Source organism: Schistocerca gregaria, chromosome 3, assembly GCF_023897955.1.
Source record: "Schistocerca gregaria isolate iqSchGreg1 chromosome 3, iqSchGreg1.2, whole genome shotgun sequence".
Taxonomy (NCBI): Eukaryota; Metazoa; Arthropoda; class Insecta; order Orthoptera; family Acrididae; genus Schistocerca; species Schistocerca gregaria.
The window spans coordinates 676,452,284-676,471,993 of NC_064922.1; the positions used below are offsets into that span (position 1 = coordinate 676,452,284).

Genomic DNA, 19,710 nt, shown 5'->3' on the forward strand with positions numbered 1-19,710 from the left:
AGACTTCGATCTCTGAGGCGCAATGAAAGATCACGCGTACCACGAACCCCCAACCTCATCAGATGATTATGCTGTGACTTATTACTGTCGTATTGCCACGTGTGCGGCAGTATCCGTGGAAACACTGTAATCTGTGGAGCCCGTATTTGTTCACCCTCTGCACAAGTGTTTTGATGCAAATGTCGAGTGCACTGAACATTCATTGAGGTGACGCAAGTTCATCGGACGTGACGTTACCTGTTACCTGTGCGTGTGTTTTCTGTGCTGGATGTCACTCACACAATTGTACACTCCTGGAAATTGAAATAAGAACACCGTGAATTCATTGTCCCAGGAAGGGGAAACTTTATTGACACATTCCTGGGGTCATATACATCACATGATCACACTGACAGAACCACAGGCACATAGACACACGCAACAGAGCATGCACAATGTCGGCACTAGTACAGTGTATATCCACCTTTCGCAGCAATGCAGGCTGCTATTCTCCCATGGAGACGATCGTAGAGATGCTGGATGTAGTCCTGTGGAACGGCTTGCAATGCCATTTCCACCTAGCGCCTCAGGTTGACCAGCGTTCGTGCTGGACGTGCAGACCGCGTGAGACGACGCTTCATCCAGTCCCAAACATGCTCAATGGGGGACAGATCCGGAGATCTTGCTGGCCAGGGTAGTTGACTTACACCTTCTAGAGCACGTTGGGTGGCACGGGATACATGCGGACGTGCATTGTCCTGTTGGAACAGCAAGTTCCCTTGCCGGTCTAGGAATGGTAGAACGATGGGTTCGATGACGGTTTGGATGTACCGTGCACTATTCAGTGTCCCCTCGACGATCACCAGAGGTGTACGGCCAGTGTAGGAGATCGCTCCCCACACCATTATGCCGGGTGTTGGCCCTGTGTGCCTCGGTCGTATGCAGTCCTGATTGTGGCGCTCACCTGCACGGCGCCAAACACGCATACGACCATCATTGGGACCAAGGCAGAAGCGACTCTCATCGCTGAAGACGACACGTCTCCATTCGTCCCTCCATTCACGACTGTCGCGACACCACTGGAGGCGGGCTGCACGACGTTGGGGCGTGAGCGGAAGACGGCCTAAAGGTGTGCGGGACCGTAGCCCAGCTTCATGGAGACGGTTGCGAATGGTCTTCGCCGATACCCCAGGAGCAACAGTGTCCCTAATTTGCTGGGAAGTGGCGGTGCGGTCCCCTACGGCACTGCATAGGATCCTACGGTCTTGGCGTGCATCCGTGCGTCGCTGCGGTCCGGTCCCAAGTCGACGGGCATTTGCACCTTCCGCCGACCACTGGCGAGAACATCGATGTACTGTGGAGACCTCACGCCCCACGTGTTGAGCAATTCGGCGGTACGTCCACCCGGCCTCCCGCATGCCCACTATACGCCCTCGCTCAAAGTCCGTCAACTGCACATACGGTTCACGTCCACGCTGTCGCGGCATGCTACCAGTGTTAAAGACTGCGATGGAGCTCCGTATGCCACGGCAAACTGGCTGACACTGACGGCGGCGGTGCACAAATGCTGCAGAGCTAGCGCCATTGGACGGCCAACACCGCGGTTCCTGGTGTATCCGCTGTGCCGTGCGTGTGATCATTGCTTGTACAGCCCTCTCGCAGTGTCCGGAGCAAGTATGGTGGGTCTGACACACCTGTGTCAACGGGTTCTTTTTTCTATTTCCAGGAGTGTAGTTGCTGTGAGCTATATGCCACTGTTAACTCCTTATAGGATACTAGAACCAAGTCTTATTATACCAAATTGTACCTGTAAATTTTATTTCTGTAGAAAAAACGTATATTTGTCATTTATATAAATTTAACTTTGTATTGAAAGTGAAGTTTGTTTATTTTTATATATTTAGCATTCCCGCCCGTTGTGTAGGTCCCTGACAGCGGGCTGCAGGACAGTGCAGGAAACCCTTTCCCTGCGCAGTACAGCAGAAACTGCGGCGCCATTGCTATTCTGAAAAGTCTGAGATATAAGGATGCATGAGATTCAGAGCAGTGAAACCGAGTCTGCCATCACTAATTGTGCCTTTAGCTTCTATTTCTGCAGAAAAAAATGCATGTGCATTTGTGCTGAAAGTGGTGTTCGTTAACCTTTATGGATTATGTCCTCCTGCCCATTCTGTGAACCCCTAACGTAGGGCCAGCGGCATTTTTCAAAATTTTATTTCATTTCGCAAATATATGAGGTGGCAGAGATAGGTGGGACACCCTGTATGTTGCTTTTGTTTTTTGTACTTTTAATGCGATTTTGTTTGCCCAGCACTATGTAACATTCCTTTAGTTTGTCTTTGGAGGTGCTTTACATATTGTGTTGGTTCTTACGCCCATGTGCCAATATTGCCGTATTGCTATGTTATGTGAGCATTGTTCTATACGGCAATGAGACTCTAGTGGCACAACACTGACGTAGAGATTGAAATAAAAGGACCAGTGGAGAGACGTACGGTATTCTGACTGACATTTAGCCGGCCAGTGTGGCCGAGCAGTTCTAGGCGCTTTAGTCTGGAACCTCTCGACCGCTGCGGTCGCTGTTTCGTATCCTGCCTCTGGCATGGATGTGTGTGATGTTCTTAGGTTAGCTAGGTTTAAGTAGTTCTAAGTTCTAGGGGACTGATGACCTCAGATGTTAAGTCCCATAGTGCTCAGAGCCACTGACATTCATTTTGAGACGCGATCATTTTACTTATTAGATCAACAAGAAGGTTCTGCTTATTAAAATGTCATATACTATTTTATGTAGATATCTGGTACCGACGTTTGTGCCATCACTTCGCATGTCAGGTTTTGCTACCGTATTTTGTCATACCGTTTCGAAATTCAAGGAAGACAACTGTATATATTGTGAATTGAAAGGTCATGTTGTGTTACATTGAGTACCTGAAATTAAGCAGGTATTTGAGTGATGAAGCCAGAATGTTCTGTCCGCGTCGTTCCTGCTGCCGGCAGTGGTAATAAGATTCTCCTAAGTTAATTTCTAAAACCTGACACATTGTGTTCAACAGGCTAATTGGATGGTTGTTACTGGCGGCTGTGCTATCTTCTAATGTCTCAAATATGATCATCATCTTCGCCTTTTCCAGTGTGGTGGGAATGTGTCAATTAGAAGGCAGGGAATGAAAATTCCGGTGATGAAGGCTAAGGGCTTTCGTAGAAGGTGTTTCCGGCGATTACTGTTAATACCGCATAATCCCAGGGCAGGTGTACCCTTCTCCCACCACACAATTTTTTTGAAAGTTCTGTACGAGTGGTTAGTTGGGATTGTGATACAAATGGATGTTTCTGAAGTTTTTAACTGCTGTGATGATTTGTGTATCTTCCTGCAGTTCATATGGTTTAAGAACTTAAATAAAGAATGTGGTTTGTATTTCAGATATTCTAGCCAAAGTTTCTGCTATCCTCAGGTGATCGTAAGCTAAGCGAGCGTCGGTCTGAAAAGGGAAATTTAGTCTTCAGTTCTTCTAATAATTTCCGGGTATGTAGCAGGATCCCGTCGACATTCTGCCACGATATGTCGGCCCAGAGACGTCCGGCCATCATCAGGTGAGTACACAACTACTGAAGAGCCCAGGCGCAGTCGCGGTATTTATGCCGAATCTCGCGCATGCGAAATGTACTGGCATCCTACAGCGCATGCGTCAGGTGTTGACATGCGCGGCATTCCGAGTTGTACGTGCTGCCCTCGGTGGTGAAAATAGAAGATCATCTAGTAATTGAGTATCAAATGACGCTGTCAATTCCGCTGTGATTGTATAATTTTAATAACAGGTTTCCAATTTTTATCCAGCTGAAAGCCGTTGTCACGATTTATAAGTCTTCAGTTGTTGTGTCAGAGAGTGTACGACAAAAAATTCCCATTTACTTCAGAGTAAAAGCATTCCCATTTTATCGTCCTGTTGTTCCGTTTCCCAGTCTGTGAGTCGTTGTAATTATCGTTGCAGTTTGCAACATTTTTTGTGTGTTTTCTAGGATTTCGGTACAGCTGCCGTTTTTTTTATATGTTTAAGTTCTTGTAACATCCATGGAGGTTCATCAGAGGCGGAAAATTTCGCTGAATTCTGATGGTTGAGTTCTTTCTGTTATTTGAATTTTTTTTAGGGTGGTAGTCTCCTGCATTGAAGGGTCTTCTGTTGAGGTGAAGGCTAGGTTAGGCCTTGCGGTATATATTAAAACTGTTGCATATTTGTACGAGTCAGCAAGATGTTACACGTAATTCCTGTCGTAAGGCAATGTTATGCCATTTAGTTTCAGAACAATCGGGTGATTATCCGACGATAATTCGTGTATGATGTCCAAACACAAGTTTAACTTTATGAAAATGGCCGTACGTGTAACCTCTGGGCGGTAATCCGGGTTTCCTTGTGTACGTGTATGTGTTGCGGTCCACAAATTGATATTGCTAACGGGGTTTAGAGCTGGAGTAATTTTCTTTTTATTCGGCGGAAAAAACGAAACCAGGTTTTTGGTATATTTGTCGGCTCCGATCATAATTTTCTCAACGAAGTTAATTTTCGCAGACATTCCTTCAGCCGGAGTTGATTTAGGCTGACCGGCGGAATGCGTACAAGTGAAATGACGTAACGGGAAGAACATAGGCCGGTAAACTGAGAATCGTCGAATCCAGTTACTACGAGGAAATTCCTTTTTTTTCCTGCTTTTTGGTTTCAGTGTTTACGTTACATTGCTGGATATATTGTATTTGATGTGATGAAACTATATGTGAAGGAGAACAAATTTCTTCTGTTACTTGTCTCGTGGGAAGATAAAAATCCACAAATGCACTTTTTCTCAAGAAATGGAGGATTGCCATCATGTAATATTTAACAGATTTCTTCCCCAAATGCACTCTAGTGCAACCCTGCGGTGTCCAATTTTATCGTCTGCTAAAGAATTTGATCAAAAAGTTTCCAAACCGCTCTTGTCTCGCCGAGAGAGAAAAAGAAATCATATTCCGAGAGAACTGCATCGAAATATATTTCATTGTGCATCATCAGCTATCCTCAACATCATTTGGCGAAATGAAGCGTTTCGCGTGTTTTGCTGCCAAGCTGTGCAGTGGGAGAGAGTCTTTTATAAATGTAAACCAAATTAATTTGTCTATAGAAACTTTGAAACAACATGGTAATACACTACTGGATATTAAAATTGCTACACCACGAAGATGACGTGCTACAGACGCGAAATTTAACCTACAGGAAGATGATGCTGTGCTATGCAAATTATTAGCTTTTCAGAGCATTCACACAAGGTTGGGAACGGTGGCGACACCTACAACGTGCTAATATGAGGAAAGTTTCCAACCGATTTCTCTTACACAAACAGCAGTTGACCGGCATTGCCTGGTGAAACGTTGTTCTGATGCCTCATGTAAGGAGGAGAAATGCGTACTATCACGTTTCCGATTTTGATAAAGGTCGGATTGTAACCTATCGCTATTGCGGTTTATCGTATCACGACACTGCTGCTCGCGTTGGTCGAGCTCCAATGACTGTTAGCAGAATATGGAATCGGTGGCTTCAGGAGGGTAATACGGAACGCCGTGCTCGATCCCAATAGCCTCGTATCACTAGCAGTCGAGATGACAGGCATCTTCTTCGCATGGTTGTAACGGATCGTGCAGCCACGTCTCGATCCCTGAGTCATCAGATGGGGACGTTTGCAAGACAGCAACCATCTGCACGAACAGTTCGACGACGCTTGCAGCAGCATGGACTATCAGCTCGGAGACCATGGCTGCGGTTACCCTTGACGCTGCATCAGAGTCAGGAGCCCTGCGTTGGTGTACTCAACGATGAACCTGGGTGCACGAATGTCAAAACGTCATTTTTTCGTATGAATCCAGGTTCTGTTTACAGCATCATGATGGTCGCATCCATGTATGGCGACATCGCGGTGAACGCACATTGGAAGCGTGTATTCGTCATCGCCATCGCCATACTGGTGCCATTGGTTACGCGTCTCGGTCACCTCTTGTTCGCATTGACGGCACTTTGAACAGTGGACGTTACATTTCAAATGTGTTACAACCCGTGGCTCTACCCTTCATTCGATCCCTGCGAAACCCTACATTTCAGCAGGATAATGCACTACCGCATGTGGAAGGTCCTGTACTGGCCTTTCTGGATGCAGAAAATGTCTGACTGCTACCCTGGCCAGCACATTCTCCAGATCTCTCACACCAATTGAAAACGTCTGGTCAATAGTGGCAGAGCAACTGGCTCGTCACAATACGCCAGTCACTACTCTTGGTGAACTGTGATATCGTGTTGAAGCTGCGTGGGCAGCTGTACCTGTACACGCGATCCAAGCTCTGTTTGACTCAATGCCCAGGCGTATCAAGGCCGTTATTACGGCCAGAGGTGGTTTTTCTGGGTACTGATTTCTCACGATCTTTGCACCCAAATTGCTTGAAAATGTAATCACATGTCAGTTCTAGTAAAATACCTGGTGATCAAAAAGTCAGTATAAATTTGAAAACTTAATAAACCACGTAATAATGTACATAGAGAGTTAAAAATTGCTTGGAATGACATGGGGTTTTATTAGAGCCAAAAAACTAAAAAGCACCCCACTTTGGTAGACGCGTGACAGGTCTGCTGCGCGCGTCGTTTGGTGATGATCGTGTGCTCATCCGCCACTTTCATCATGCTTGGCCTCCCAGGTCCCCAGACCTCAGACCGTGCGATTATTGGCTTTGGGGTTACCTGATGTCGCAAGTGTATCGTGATCGACCGACATCTCTAAGGATGCTGAAAGACAACATCCGACGCCAATGCCTCACCATAACTTCGGACATGCATTACAGTGCTGTTCGTAAGATTATTCCTCGACTACAGCTATTGTTGAGGAATGGTGGTGGAGATATTGAGCATTTCCTGCAAAGAACATCATCTTTGCTTTGTCTTACTTTGTTATACTAATTATAGCTATTCCGATCAGATGAAGCGCCATCTGTCGGACGTTTTTTGATCGTTTGTATTTTTTTTTCGCTTCTAATAAAACCCCATGTCATTTCAAGTATGTGTATCAATTTGTACCTCTCTAGCTACATTATTCCGTGATTTATCCAGTTTTTAAATTTATACTGACTTATTGACCACCCGGTGTATTTTTCCAATGAATACCCGTTTATCATGTGCATTTCTTCTTGTTGTAGCAATTTTAATGGCCAATTGTGTAGTAAAAGGACAGTGGCTACAACGGTTGCAAGACGCCGAATAAATTACCGTTTACCCTGTTTTTACTCTGAATATTACCCCAGAGTGAGTAAATCATCACCTATAAAACAATAAAAGTATGTACCTCTATACACATATTTCTCATGAACAATCCAAAATCCTTTCTTGGATATTTATTTGCAATTGATTGCTTTGCTTAGCCTTTCGTTGTCTGAAGATATTAATAACTGCAATATACTGAGCCTTATTATGGTTTATATTCAGTGTAAATAACGGGACATTTGAAAATAAATTGTGTCCTCAATGTAGCCCGAACCCACGACCCTCACATTACCACTCTGTAGTCCCTTCGTTGGGTTTATATTCAGTGTAAATAACGGGACATTTGAAAATAAATTGTGTCCCCAATGTAGCCCGAACCCACGACCCTCATATTACCACTCTGTAGTCCCTTCGTTGGGCCAGGCGCTATCTGAGAGCTACGTCCACATAAATGGCTCACTCATCGCACGACCTGCGTCAAAACCGATATTATTTTACGAACGCTTTGTCATCTCGAGTTCTCATTTCTGTCACTTTTATTTTATCCAATCCCCGGGTATACCTTCAATATGGACGAAATCAATGTTGATGAGTAGGGGCGGTAACTGTGCCAAGACGAATATTGACCATAGCTTCTACCGCTTCGATGTGCTCGGTTGCCTAGGTTCTTTCATGTGTATGGGTAAACGATATCCGAATGTATACCACTACTCCTACGCTTCGTCGCTGTTGTCTGTCGGTCCGATAGACAATTAACTTTCTAAGTTTGTAGCCTCCATTGGATTTAACGTGCATTTCAGAGGGCGGGAGAATGTCAACCCCTATGATTAAGATTTTGAAACAAAACTCTTTAGTAGTGTCAGGGAGGCGGCTCATCCTTCTGTACCTGCTGTTCCATACTCTGTCCCCGCCGAAGCGCTCTGCGCTCGTTGGGGATGTTTCGCACTTGTTCCGCTATCACCTGCCGGGACTGGCTACCAGGTGGTATGTTAGTGACTGATTTTCATCTCTGTGGTCTGGACTGAGCTTCCTGGGGCGATTTTCTTAATTTTACACGAGACGTCTCTGTTAATAAGATTTTCCTGCAACTTAACGTCAGTCATGTTTCCAATAAGGCCGTTAAGGGCAAGTGACTATATTGTATTGTAGTGTATGTTAACCGGGAGCCTAGAAACGACGGAGAGGCTCCGTCCCCGCCGCAGCCGCAGTGTTCCACAGCCCCACGACGACTACCGCAGTCCACTTCACCCCTCCGCCTCCTCACACCAAACCACTCTTTCAGGGTTACTATGCGGCTCAACTCGGAGAATTAAAGCTGACACATGGTGACAGCTAAAACTGTCAGCTATTCGGCCGCTCAAGGATGCGAGGGTGTTTGGGTAACCATTGCCTGCCCTGATTGTGGACCATGGTGAGACCTTTTTATAATAGGCATTAATTTTGTACACAGATGCATCCTCGTTTCCTTAGCGCCTTCTTGATACTTGTGTCACAACTGTAGTGTTGGGAGATAAAGGCACTCGCTTGTGTTTTGATGGTACGCACCTAGATCTTCAGAAAAAGCAATTAAAATCATTAAAACCTAATTATAAACGCGGATTTTAAAAATCGTATTTCTTATACTTAACAATGCATACTTTAACATTAAATGTGATCAACACCCGTGAATAAACTTGTGGTTCATGTAACGTGCATCAGACACAGTGTCATTCTAACGAAAAGGCTATTTTACATGTACAAATGGCTGAACAAAAACTTCCCTGACAAAATTTAGTCAGTGCATTTGAGTTTGTCCAGGGACATTTTCCGAGTATTTTTGTGTAAGTGACCAGTGTTTTCCGGTGTTTCGTTTCATAGTAATTACATTTCTTTGATTTCTTACCCCCTGTACTGGTATTACATGAAAATATCTGCAGAACAGTGACAATGTCAACGGTGTGGGCTGGGTTTCTTGTTTGCAGACTAACTCCTCCCTTCACTCACGGTACTTGCTGTTCATAACACTAACGTCTACTTTATTCCTGGTCGTCAAGACCAGATTACACATCTCGACTAGGTATTTACTTCCCATCTTTTACATATTCCGGCCCTCACTTTGTGAACTACTATATTTATGAACATGATCAGTTGCAGCTTTTACTTTTTAATTCACTCTGTTAATTTCAAAGTTATCGGAGGTTATACTATTAATACATGAGGAGCTCGACTAATTTTCTTCTACATTACGGGTGCAATTCATTTTTACCGATATTTTATCATCGATATCCATAGCTTGCTCATCAACATTAATTACTAAATCTAATTTTTAATTTTTCTAATTTCGTCCACTCCTTAGGTAGAGTTAAGAGTTCCTTATTCGATTCTGTTTTACTGTAGGAGAAATTGAAGATACTTTGAATTAGGCGAAACGCGTGTGAGTGATGAATAAACAAACGGTAATTTCAACATCCCCACAAAGACTGTTTTCTTCTCCTGATTCTACATACTAATTGCTGTTTCACCACGCCATGGAGTGGAGATTTTGGCAGTTTGTTCCTTATGAGTATAACGTGTAAGGACCACGCTACTGCAGCCCCAAAAATCACTCAGCATCATCTTGACCGATGATGGTACAGTATTTGTCTTTTTCGGAAGTGATGGATTCGCGAGTTTTCCACTTCTCAGCCCCACTCTCTGTGGGTCGTTGTGATATACTCAGCACTCGTTGGTGACCATAAGGGCTCTGGAGCAGTCGTCCGGCCTGGCCTGACATGGCTAAACTATTTTGTTGTTGCGTCGGTGTGGTGAGCGATCTCAGTGTGCGTGTGAACAATCACGGAACCCAGCGAGCTGGGGACCTTTATGATGCTGACAAATCTCGTTTAAAATGTTGAAAACGTATCCATGACTGATTTTCAGTTTTAACTTGTCGTTCATACGCCGGCGGCGAGGACCAGTGGCTCTATTTTCCTTACAATTCCCGATTACTCGCAGACAGATGGTCAGTCACATCGTTTTTCGCCATTCAGACTTTTTATATCACACTTGAAGCGTTAGCGCCCAACCATGTGCCATATGATGGCAAGTAGTTGTCGCACGCTTCCATCGATTCAACGTAAATTGTTGCATCATTGTTCCCCTATAAATGCACAAAACGCATTGCTACTCGGTACGCCACGTTACCAACAAGTAGTGCCGTTTTGTTTTGGCTCTTCTTGTGGCATGCTAGGGTACAGTGGCATAGATTTTTAAAAGTGTATCAGAGCTAGAGAGGTATATCTGTTTTTTAATTTACTATCTCTCGCTTATGTTAAAAGAGTGGTCCTCAATAAACTCACCTCATGCGGCGTCGCACGCGGTGGCGCCGTCGCCAACGCAGGTGGCGAACGCGACTGCGTGCGGGACGTAGTTCTGCTCGAAGACGCCAGAGAGCAGGTGTGACCATGGCCCGCGGCTCAGGACCAGCGCATCCTCCCCGCTATGCGACGCTGTCGCTTTTGGCCTCATCGCAGGGAACGCGTGGTCCTTCCCGTCTGTTGTTGTCACAGATGAAGTAAGAAAGAAATTAGGTGTCTTTATTTTTTCCCAGGATGGAACAGTCAACTTTTTAACAATAGCTCAAGTGATATGAATCACGATAGAAAGAGCGATGTTCCGCTCATGTTTCTTATCAAAAAATGGTTCAAATGATTCAGAGCACTACGGGTCTTAACGCCTGAGGTCATCAGTCCCCTAGAACTTAGAACTACTTAAACCTAACTAACTTAAGGACATTACACAGAGCGTAGCGGTCGCGCGGTTCCAGACTATAGCGCCTAGAACCGCTCGGCCACACCGGCCGGCCGAAGATTTCATCTGTTCTGAAAGTATAATTAACTACAGGGTGCTCCATAACGTTTTCTACAGTTTTGATCACATATGTTCCAAAGACGGCGATAGGTAGAAAGGTGCGGTTTGAGACCGAATGTTCTGAGGCACCTACGTTTTTAGCAGCTGTGTAACTGAGTTTACTGTGTGTACCAACTGTAGCACGCAGGACACGCAAGCGATCCTGAAACTCCTTCCATGTCCGCCCTTCCATGTCCTCATTAACGCGTGCAACTACTACTCTGATGAGAGCTCGCATGTCTTGTAGGTCGCGCAATCCGCCTGGTAGACAGCATCATTCACAAAACCCCTAACAAAATACCTAATGGAGTTATGTCTGGCGACCTCAGGGTCCAGGAAATGAGTCCTCCCCTGCAAACCAGTGACATGGAAATGTATCAACCAATGTTTCCTAACGATGGAAGACGATGAGCTGTAGCATGATGTCAGAATGCAAATCTTTGGTCTGTGGACTGATTCCATATATACAGATAAACTGCCGAGGTTACTGACGCGTCTGCTAAAAGAAAACGGTTCCACCACACTGTAATGAAGCAGACTAAACAACACGGTTTACCTTTGGGCCTTTATCGCTTACAGTTTCCGTACTAAAGTGGCGTTTCTCACAGACGCAGATCCACACATTGTGTCGATTCACCTTACCGAACACATGAAAGCAAGTTTCGTCAGTCAACCTTTTTCAGATAGTCCGAACACCGATGAAGCGACTCAAAATGTCAACTGCAAATGCCCATCATCAGTTGCAACTTGTTGGCCTGAAGCTCTAGTTTCTTGTGAAGGAGCCTGTCCACTGCAGTTGTTGGTAACTGAAACTGTCGAGAAGCTTGATGTACAGATTTAATTGTGTTCCGGATAGATGCTTGTTACACCTGTTCCACATCTCCATCACCCAAAACTCATCCTCATCATGACACTTCCCGATTTCTCGAACCCTATGCCTGATAGTCGGACTGACGTGTGTGCTTCCGTAACGTGTCCAAAATTGTGTTGACCTCGCTGTCACTTCAACCATTCCACACACTATGACATCTGCTGTGGGACCTGCCGCTGTGGTCGAGCGGCCCTAGGCACTTCAGTCCGGAAGCACGCGGCTGCTGCGGTCGCGTGTTCGAATCCTGCCTCGGGCATGGATGTGTGTGATATCCTTAGGTTAGTTAGGTTTAAGTAGTTCTAAACCTGGGGGACTGATGACCTCAGATGTTAAGTCCCATAGTGCTCAGAGCCATTTGAACCATTTTTTTCTCTTGTGGGTGATTGGGGGGGGGGGGGAGACGGGGTGGGGAGAGGCGGACAGTTAGAAGGGATACGGTTGTGGTAGCAAGGGTGGGTGGACATTTCCGTCAATAACTGATGAGTAAAAAGAAGAAACAAAAAAAAAAAGGCTTTCGGGGTGTGTACACATTATGCTTCAAATAGCATCTCCAATCTGATTTTATAGCTGATCAAAGATGTATGGATCATTTTACATGGCACTGTATACTGCTGCCATTAGGAGGCCGTGAGACACGAGAGTAGTAGCATTTCGCAAGCGCTGTAGTAGGATACGAGGAGATTAAATTCAAACCTCACGGATGTCTAAATTTATATGTTTCGAGAAGGGGGCACGCTGACCACCTTAGTAGTCCAACAATTAACACTTCTTCTATTTATTCAGTATACCACTTGCTTTAGAACACAAGCTTCGATCATCGAGTGTGCTAAGGTGAATAATTAAGCAGAATGCAGAAACGAGGAGATAAAAACTTATCTGCTTGTATGAGGACTGTATGTTTCCTCCTTTCGGGTTTGTTGTGAGAATCTGAAAATTGTCACTTATTATGTACCTCTGGTTATGAATATATGGGAATAGTTTATTAACTTCTCCACACATGAAAGTAGTTTAAAGTAACATGAATCTCTTCACCACGTTGACAACCAACCGGTACTAAAATAAATCTGATAAATTTTGGGGATACGATAAATGGCACAAATCTAACGGCTGTCAATTATACTATATACCTAGGAATTACAATTACGAACAACTTAAATTGAAAAGACTACACAGATAATATTGTGGGGAAGGCGAAACAAAGACTGACCTTTGTTGGTAGAACGCTTAGAAGATCCGACAAACCCACTAAAGAGACAGCTTACATTACACTTGTCCGTCCTCTGTTGGAATATTGCTGCACGGTATGAGATCCTTACCAGGTAGTATTGACGGAGTACACCGAAAAAGTACAAAGGAGTGCAGCTCGTTTCGTGTTATCGCGCAATAGGAATGAGAGTGTCACTGATATGAAACGCGAGTTGGGCTGGCACTCACTGAAACAAAGGCGGTTTTCTTTGCGGTGAGATCTATTTACGAAATTTCAATCGCCAAATTTCTCTTCCGAATCCGAAAATATTTTCTTGACACCCGCCTACGTAGGAAGAAATGATCATCATAATAAAATACCAGAAATCAGAGCTCGAACGGAAAGATTTAGATGTTCCTTTTTCCTATGCGCCAGTCGAGAGTGGAATGGTAGAGAAGTAGTATGAAAGTGGTTAGATGAATCCTCTGCCAGGCACTTAAGGGTGAATGGCAAGGTAACCATGTAGCTGTGGATGAAGAAAAGTATTAACTGTCATTTTTTAATAATCTATCAGCCTACTTTCTAGTATTTATAATACTGTTGAGCTTGTGTCTTTGGACAGAGTACTGTATAACGGTCTAAATCTACTACTGTCTCACCCTAAACTGGTTTCCCCCCGTGTGCTTTTGGCGACAAGAACAATCCGTTAACGGCTTCAGTGCTAAAATCCGCTGTTTAGATTTGGCTTAGGATACTTCGTAAATCCAGTGCCATGTCGCAGAAGCGGAAGAGTCGTGCCTGTGTACGCACTGGAAAGCACGTATGTTGGCGAGACACAAACGTTCCACTGATCATAAAATCTTTGGAAGTACAAGAAACATAATTGTAGGTGTTGGGCGAGACCTTAGACGCTAATATCTCATGAACAGTTTGCTAAGTCATATGAGGAAACGCCACGTCAGTCTATTGAAAATATCTGTAGCAACACAAGTTCATAAGAAATATAAGGGATTCAGTGGACCTGCCAGGGCAGCCGAGAGTGCTAATCCGCTGCTTGCTGGACTCGGGTCGGCACGCTGGCGCCGCATTGAATCGGCCCAGCAGAGTAACGACGAGGGCCGGTCTGCCGGCCAGCCTGGATGAGGTTTTTACGCACTGAAGTACGCGCTATATTTCGAACTTCCGCAGAACTTGACAGTATTGGAGATTTTGCAGTCTTTTAAATTTGGCATGCTATTTTCGTTACTTCTGCAACAACGATCTGATCCGTTTTGTGTACCATGGGGGATCACTACCATCACTTATTAATTTATGTGGTATATATCTCTCAACTGCTGTCGATACTATCTCTCTGAAATCATTCCACAAATTTTCTACGCTTACATGATCAGATCGGAAGGAGTGCAGCCTCTTTCTTAAAACAGTGTTAACAGCATTTTTATCAGCTCCTATTAATAGATATACTTTGCGTTTCTTTTTTATGATTGTAGGTGTTACCGCATTCAGCCTACCAGCTACTGCCTTGTGGTCCCTAATCCCGGTATTCGTCGCGATACTCACTATTTTTCCAGGATTGTCTGTTGCTAAGAATTCAAGTATGCTTTCGCAACCATTTATGCTTCGAGTGGGGTCATGAACTAACTGATCAAAATAATTTTCTGAGAAAGCATTCAGTACAGTTTTGGATGACTTTTTATGCCTGCCGTTGGCTTCAAACGATTAATTTTTCCAGCATATCGAGAGCAGATTAAAGTCACAATCCACGATAATTGTATGAGTGGGGTACCTATTTGAAATGAGGCTCAATTTTAATTTGAACTGTATATCTTCTGAGTCGAGGGGTCGGTAAAACGATCCAATTAATAGTTTAGTCCAACTGCCAAGTATAACCTCTACCCACACTATCTCTACTTCAATTTCACTGCAAGGCAAACTATTTTTGACAGTAATAAATACTCCACCACCAGCTGTATTTAATCTGTCCTTTCTGAGCACTGTTAGAGCGTTTGAAAAAATTTCGGCTGAACGTATTTCCGGCTTTATCCAGTCTTCTGTACCTGTAACTATTTGAGCTTCAGTTCTTTATATTAGGGCTTTGAGCTCTGGTTCTTTGCCAACACAGCCACGACAATTCACAGCTACAATACCGATAGTTCCTATAATTGTCTTACTGTGATTTACCTGCCTCCTTTTAGATGGACGCCCTTTCTGCAGTTCCCTGAGTCCCTCTAAAATAATAAAAACAGCGCAGTCCCTTCCACACAGTCCCCACTACTCGTGTAGCCGCTTCCTGTGTGCAGTGGACTCCTGACTTACTAAGCAGAACCCGCAAACCCACAACCCGATGGCACAAGCTAAGGAATCTGCAGCACATAGTCACAAAGCCGCCTAAGCCTCTGATCCAGACCCTCCACTTGGCTCTTCACCAAAGGACCGCTATCGGTTCTATCTACGATGCTGTGGATTGTGAGCTCCGCCTTGATCTCGCAAGCAGGACTGGCAGTCTTTACCATTTCCGCTAACCGCCCGAAACAACAGAGAACATCCTCGGATCCAAAGTGACACACGTCATTGGTACCAATGTGAGCCATCACCTGCAGTTGGCTGCACCCTGTACTCTTCATGGCATCCAGAAACAGCCTTTCATCATCCGGAATTACTCCTACCGGTATGCACACGGAGTGTACACTGCCTTCCTTCCCCTCCTTAGCAGCCAACACACGTAACATTGGAGCTCCCAACTATCAGCAAACACACCCTCTGTGAACAGCCAGAGCTTGCAGGCAGAGAAGCTTCCTTTGGCACAGGGTGGACGACTGCATACAACTCAGCGACATCGTCAGCCACAGATAACGCCCAAAACATGTTAGGCAAATGGACCAGGGAGGCCCTATGATCAGCCCTTGGAAAGTTTTTCACTGCCTGGTAGACTTTGGAATGATCTCCCACTCGACTACGGGTGAGGGGTCAACCTCAGTGCAGGCAGTACCCATGGTGGCAGTGGACCAATCAGGGGGACATGTGGGACACGCTCGATGTTCCTCACATCCCCACATCGGACCTTTCACACTGATGCCTTTGGCAGCAGCCTCAAGCTGTGTGATGGAAGCCAAAGCAGCCTGGAGCTATGAGTGGAGGGTCTCCAACTCAGCTCGCATCTGTACACAGCAATCACAATTCCTATCCATTATTGTATTCGCAGTTCACCACGATAGCTGAATGGTCAGCATGATGCATTGTCGTCCTATGGGCCCAGGTTCGATCTCCGGCTGGGTCGGAGATTTTCTCCACTCAGTAACTGGGTGTTGTGTTGTCTTCAACATTATTTCATCCCCATCCGATGCGCAGGTCACCAAATGTGGCGTCAAATGTAGTAAGAGCTGAACAAAGGTGGGGTCGATATCAAAGGCGGTACTGTATGCTACATTGTGATTAAAATAAAATAAAAGCTAGTGCCTAGTAAGCACTCAAACACACAAGACATTACAAAAATAATCTTTTGACTACACAGATATCTGTAAATAAATTACTTCTGTTGGAAGCTCTTAAAAGTACACTCCTGGAAATTGAAATAAGAACACCGTGAATTCATTGTCCCAGGAAGAGGAAACTTTATTGACACATTCCTGGGGTCAGGTACATCACATGATCACACTGACAGAACCACAGGCACATAGACACAGGCAACAGAGCATGCACAACGTCGGCACTAGTACAATGTATATCCACCTTTCGCAGCAATGCAGGCTGCTATTCTCCCATGGAGACGATCGTAGAGATGCTGGATGTAGTCCTGTGGAACGGCTTGCCATGCCATTTCCACCTGGCGCCTCAGTTGGACCAGCGTTCGTGCTGGACGTGCAGACCGCGTGAGACGACTCTCCATCCAGTCCCAAACATGCTCAATGGGGGACAGATCCGGAGATCTTGCTGGCCAGGGTAGTTGACTTACACCTTCTAGAGCACGTTGGGTGGCACGGGATACATGCGGACGTGCATTGTCCTGTTGGAACAGCAAGTTCCCTTGCCGGTATAGGAATGGTAGAACGATGGGTTCGATGACGGTTTGGATGTACCGTGCACTATTCAGTGTCCCCTCGACGATCACCAGAGGTGTACGGCCAGTGTAGAAGATCGCTCCCCACACCATGATGCCGGGTGTTGGCCCTGTGTGCCTCGGTCGTATGCAGTCCTGATTGTGGCGCTCACCTGCACGGCGCCAAACACGCATACGACCATCATTTGCACCAAGGCAGAAGCGACTCTCATCGCTGAAGACGACACATCTCCATTCGTCCCTCCATTCACGCCTGTCGCGACACCACTGGAGGCGGGCTGCACGATGTTGGGGCGTGAGCGGAAGACGGCCTAACGGTGTGCGGGACCGTAGCCCAGCTTCATGGAGACGGTTGCGAATAGTCCTCGCCGATACCCCAGGAGCAACAGTGTCCCTAATTTGCTGGGAAGTGGCGGTGCGGTCCCCTACGGCACTGCATAGTATCCTACGGTCTTGGCGTGCATCCGGTCCCAGGTCGACGGGCACGTGCACCTTCCGCCGACCACTGGCGACCACATCGATGTACTGTGGAGACCTCACGCCCCACGTGTTGAGCAATTCGGCGGTACGTCTAGCCGGCCTCCCGCATGCCCACTACACGCCCTCGCCCAAAGGCCGTCAACTGCACATACGGTTCACGTCCACGCTGTCGCGGCATGCTACCAGTGTTAAAGACTGCGATGGAGCTCCGTATGCTACGGCCAACTGGCTGACACTGACGGCGGCGGTGCACAAATACTGCGCAGCTAGCGCTATTCGACGGCCAACATCGCGGTTCCTGGTGTGTCCGCTGTGCCGTGCGTGTGATCATTGCTTGTACAGCCCTCTCGCAGTGTCCGGAGCAAGTATGGTGGGTCTGACACACCGGTGGCAATGTGTTCATTTTTCCATTTCCAGGAGTGTATATAGCAAACGAACAGTGTTCTCGCCTTATTAGCAGCAGGAGGTGCTATCTCACTGACGGTCTAACAGATTTATGGACAGTCCTGCAGGATTCTTGGTGACAATACTCTCCAGCACTACTATAGAAATTAGTCACGTCTATGCATTGCCATGTTGTGCGCTTCTGCGTGCTAGCGGGAACCCTACACGATATTAGGGAGGTGAACGTTTCTTTGGCTCTTCAATGTAGGTTTTGATACAATCAGGGCACGCTACAATGGTCGATGAAAACCTGTATTTCTTTCGAAGACAGCCCACGAAATCTATTTCAGATTTGACTACCTCAGTGTCTCAGATTTCCAACATAAGTACGTAATAATACTATTATATTAGGGTTAACCTCGCATCAATAATGTCTGTGCTATTAGCGACTGTGTCGCTAATTGTTGTACATGTTTACCTTAGTTTAGTAAATGTTATAATAGCTCAAATTGTATCTTATTTGAAATTCAAAGTAAAAATGCTTCTTAACACTGTAAAAAAAGTGTGAGACCAACAGCTATCGTCTCTCCTCTAACCTCCCACACGTCGATGTCAATTTCCTCCCCTTCAGAATAATACAAAATTCAGAATTGCGTGTCCATCAATTTGGTAACAGACAAATGTTTAGATCTGATTCCATTTGCTTTCCTGTTCATTTGCTTCATTGCGGATGGCTTAAAACGTCTGGGATGTTTACATTTGTTCACGTTTGCGACTTATATATACTGTTTCACTATTCTTGTAACCATACTTACTGCTGGTCCATATATGTCAGGAACTCTACTTCGAATTACAAAATAGGACGTGAGGCACAACCCCTTTAGTCAGTACTGATACTTGTGACATGTGACCAGTTGTTTCTACCTAACTACTTACGTGTGTTATCCTCACAGACGTCGTATCTCGGAGGCACAGGTCGGTACCCTGGACCAGAGACGTATGTTAGGGATGTGTACGGAACGCCTTCACCATCCACGCCAGACACACCTGTGCAACAAGGTAAGAGATTTTTGTAGAGATAACTCTATGGGAAACGGTTAATGATCTCTCTGAGTCTGTATTCCAACAACGTTCACAGATAATCAAGAGACGTAGACTGTACGAGAAAGGTGTGATGTATACTGAAACGTACTTCTCCGAGCTCTGAATCAAATAACAACGCGAAGCCTAAACCACTGATTCAATAACATACTATAACAGCATAAACTAGAAAAGAAAATTACTAACGATAATAAACCCACTGGAGAGCGACGTTAAAAGTCAGGATTTTACAAGCTCCAACGTTCTTGTTCTTGCTTCTGTAGAGGGCAAAGAAGGAGAAACCTTGCAGTCAGCTACAGACATCATATCATATGGTCTTCCTCCGACGCAAAAACTTGAAGAATTCCATGCTTGCATCACACAAAGGTCATCATGAACACTCTATTGGTGTTATCGGTGACAACTTTTCTGTGTTATACATCTGTGTAGATGAATCTCATTTAGTGGTTAGTGATTTACACTAAGCTATTACCACCTCAAAGAAGTCCTTAACAAACGAACTGAAGCAATACAGAAC

The 19,710-nt window shown here is 45.3% G+C and overlaps 1 protein-coding gene across 1 annotated transcript in view; it reads right to left on the reverse strand.

The window, feature by feature from the left end:
* Nucleotides 1-10,565: 10,565 nt before the first annotated feature.
* Nucleotides 10,566-19,710, reverse strand: part of LOC126355551 (membrane-bound alkaline phosphatase-like) — a 194,374-nt gene continuing 185,229 nt past the window's right edge. Inside the window, exons 9-10 of the mRNA XM_050005909.1 lie at nt 19,029-19,139; nt 10,566-10,759 (exon numbers count right to left, since the gene is read on the reverse strand). Of these exons, the coding sequence (XP_049861866.1) occupies nt 10,566-10,759; nt 19,029-19,139 (305 nt within the window). The remainder of the gene's footprint in view (nt 10,760-19,028; nt 19,140-19,710) is intronic.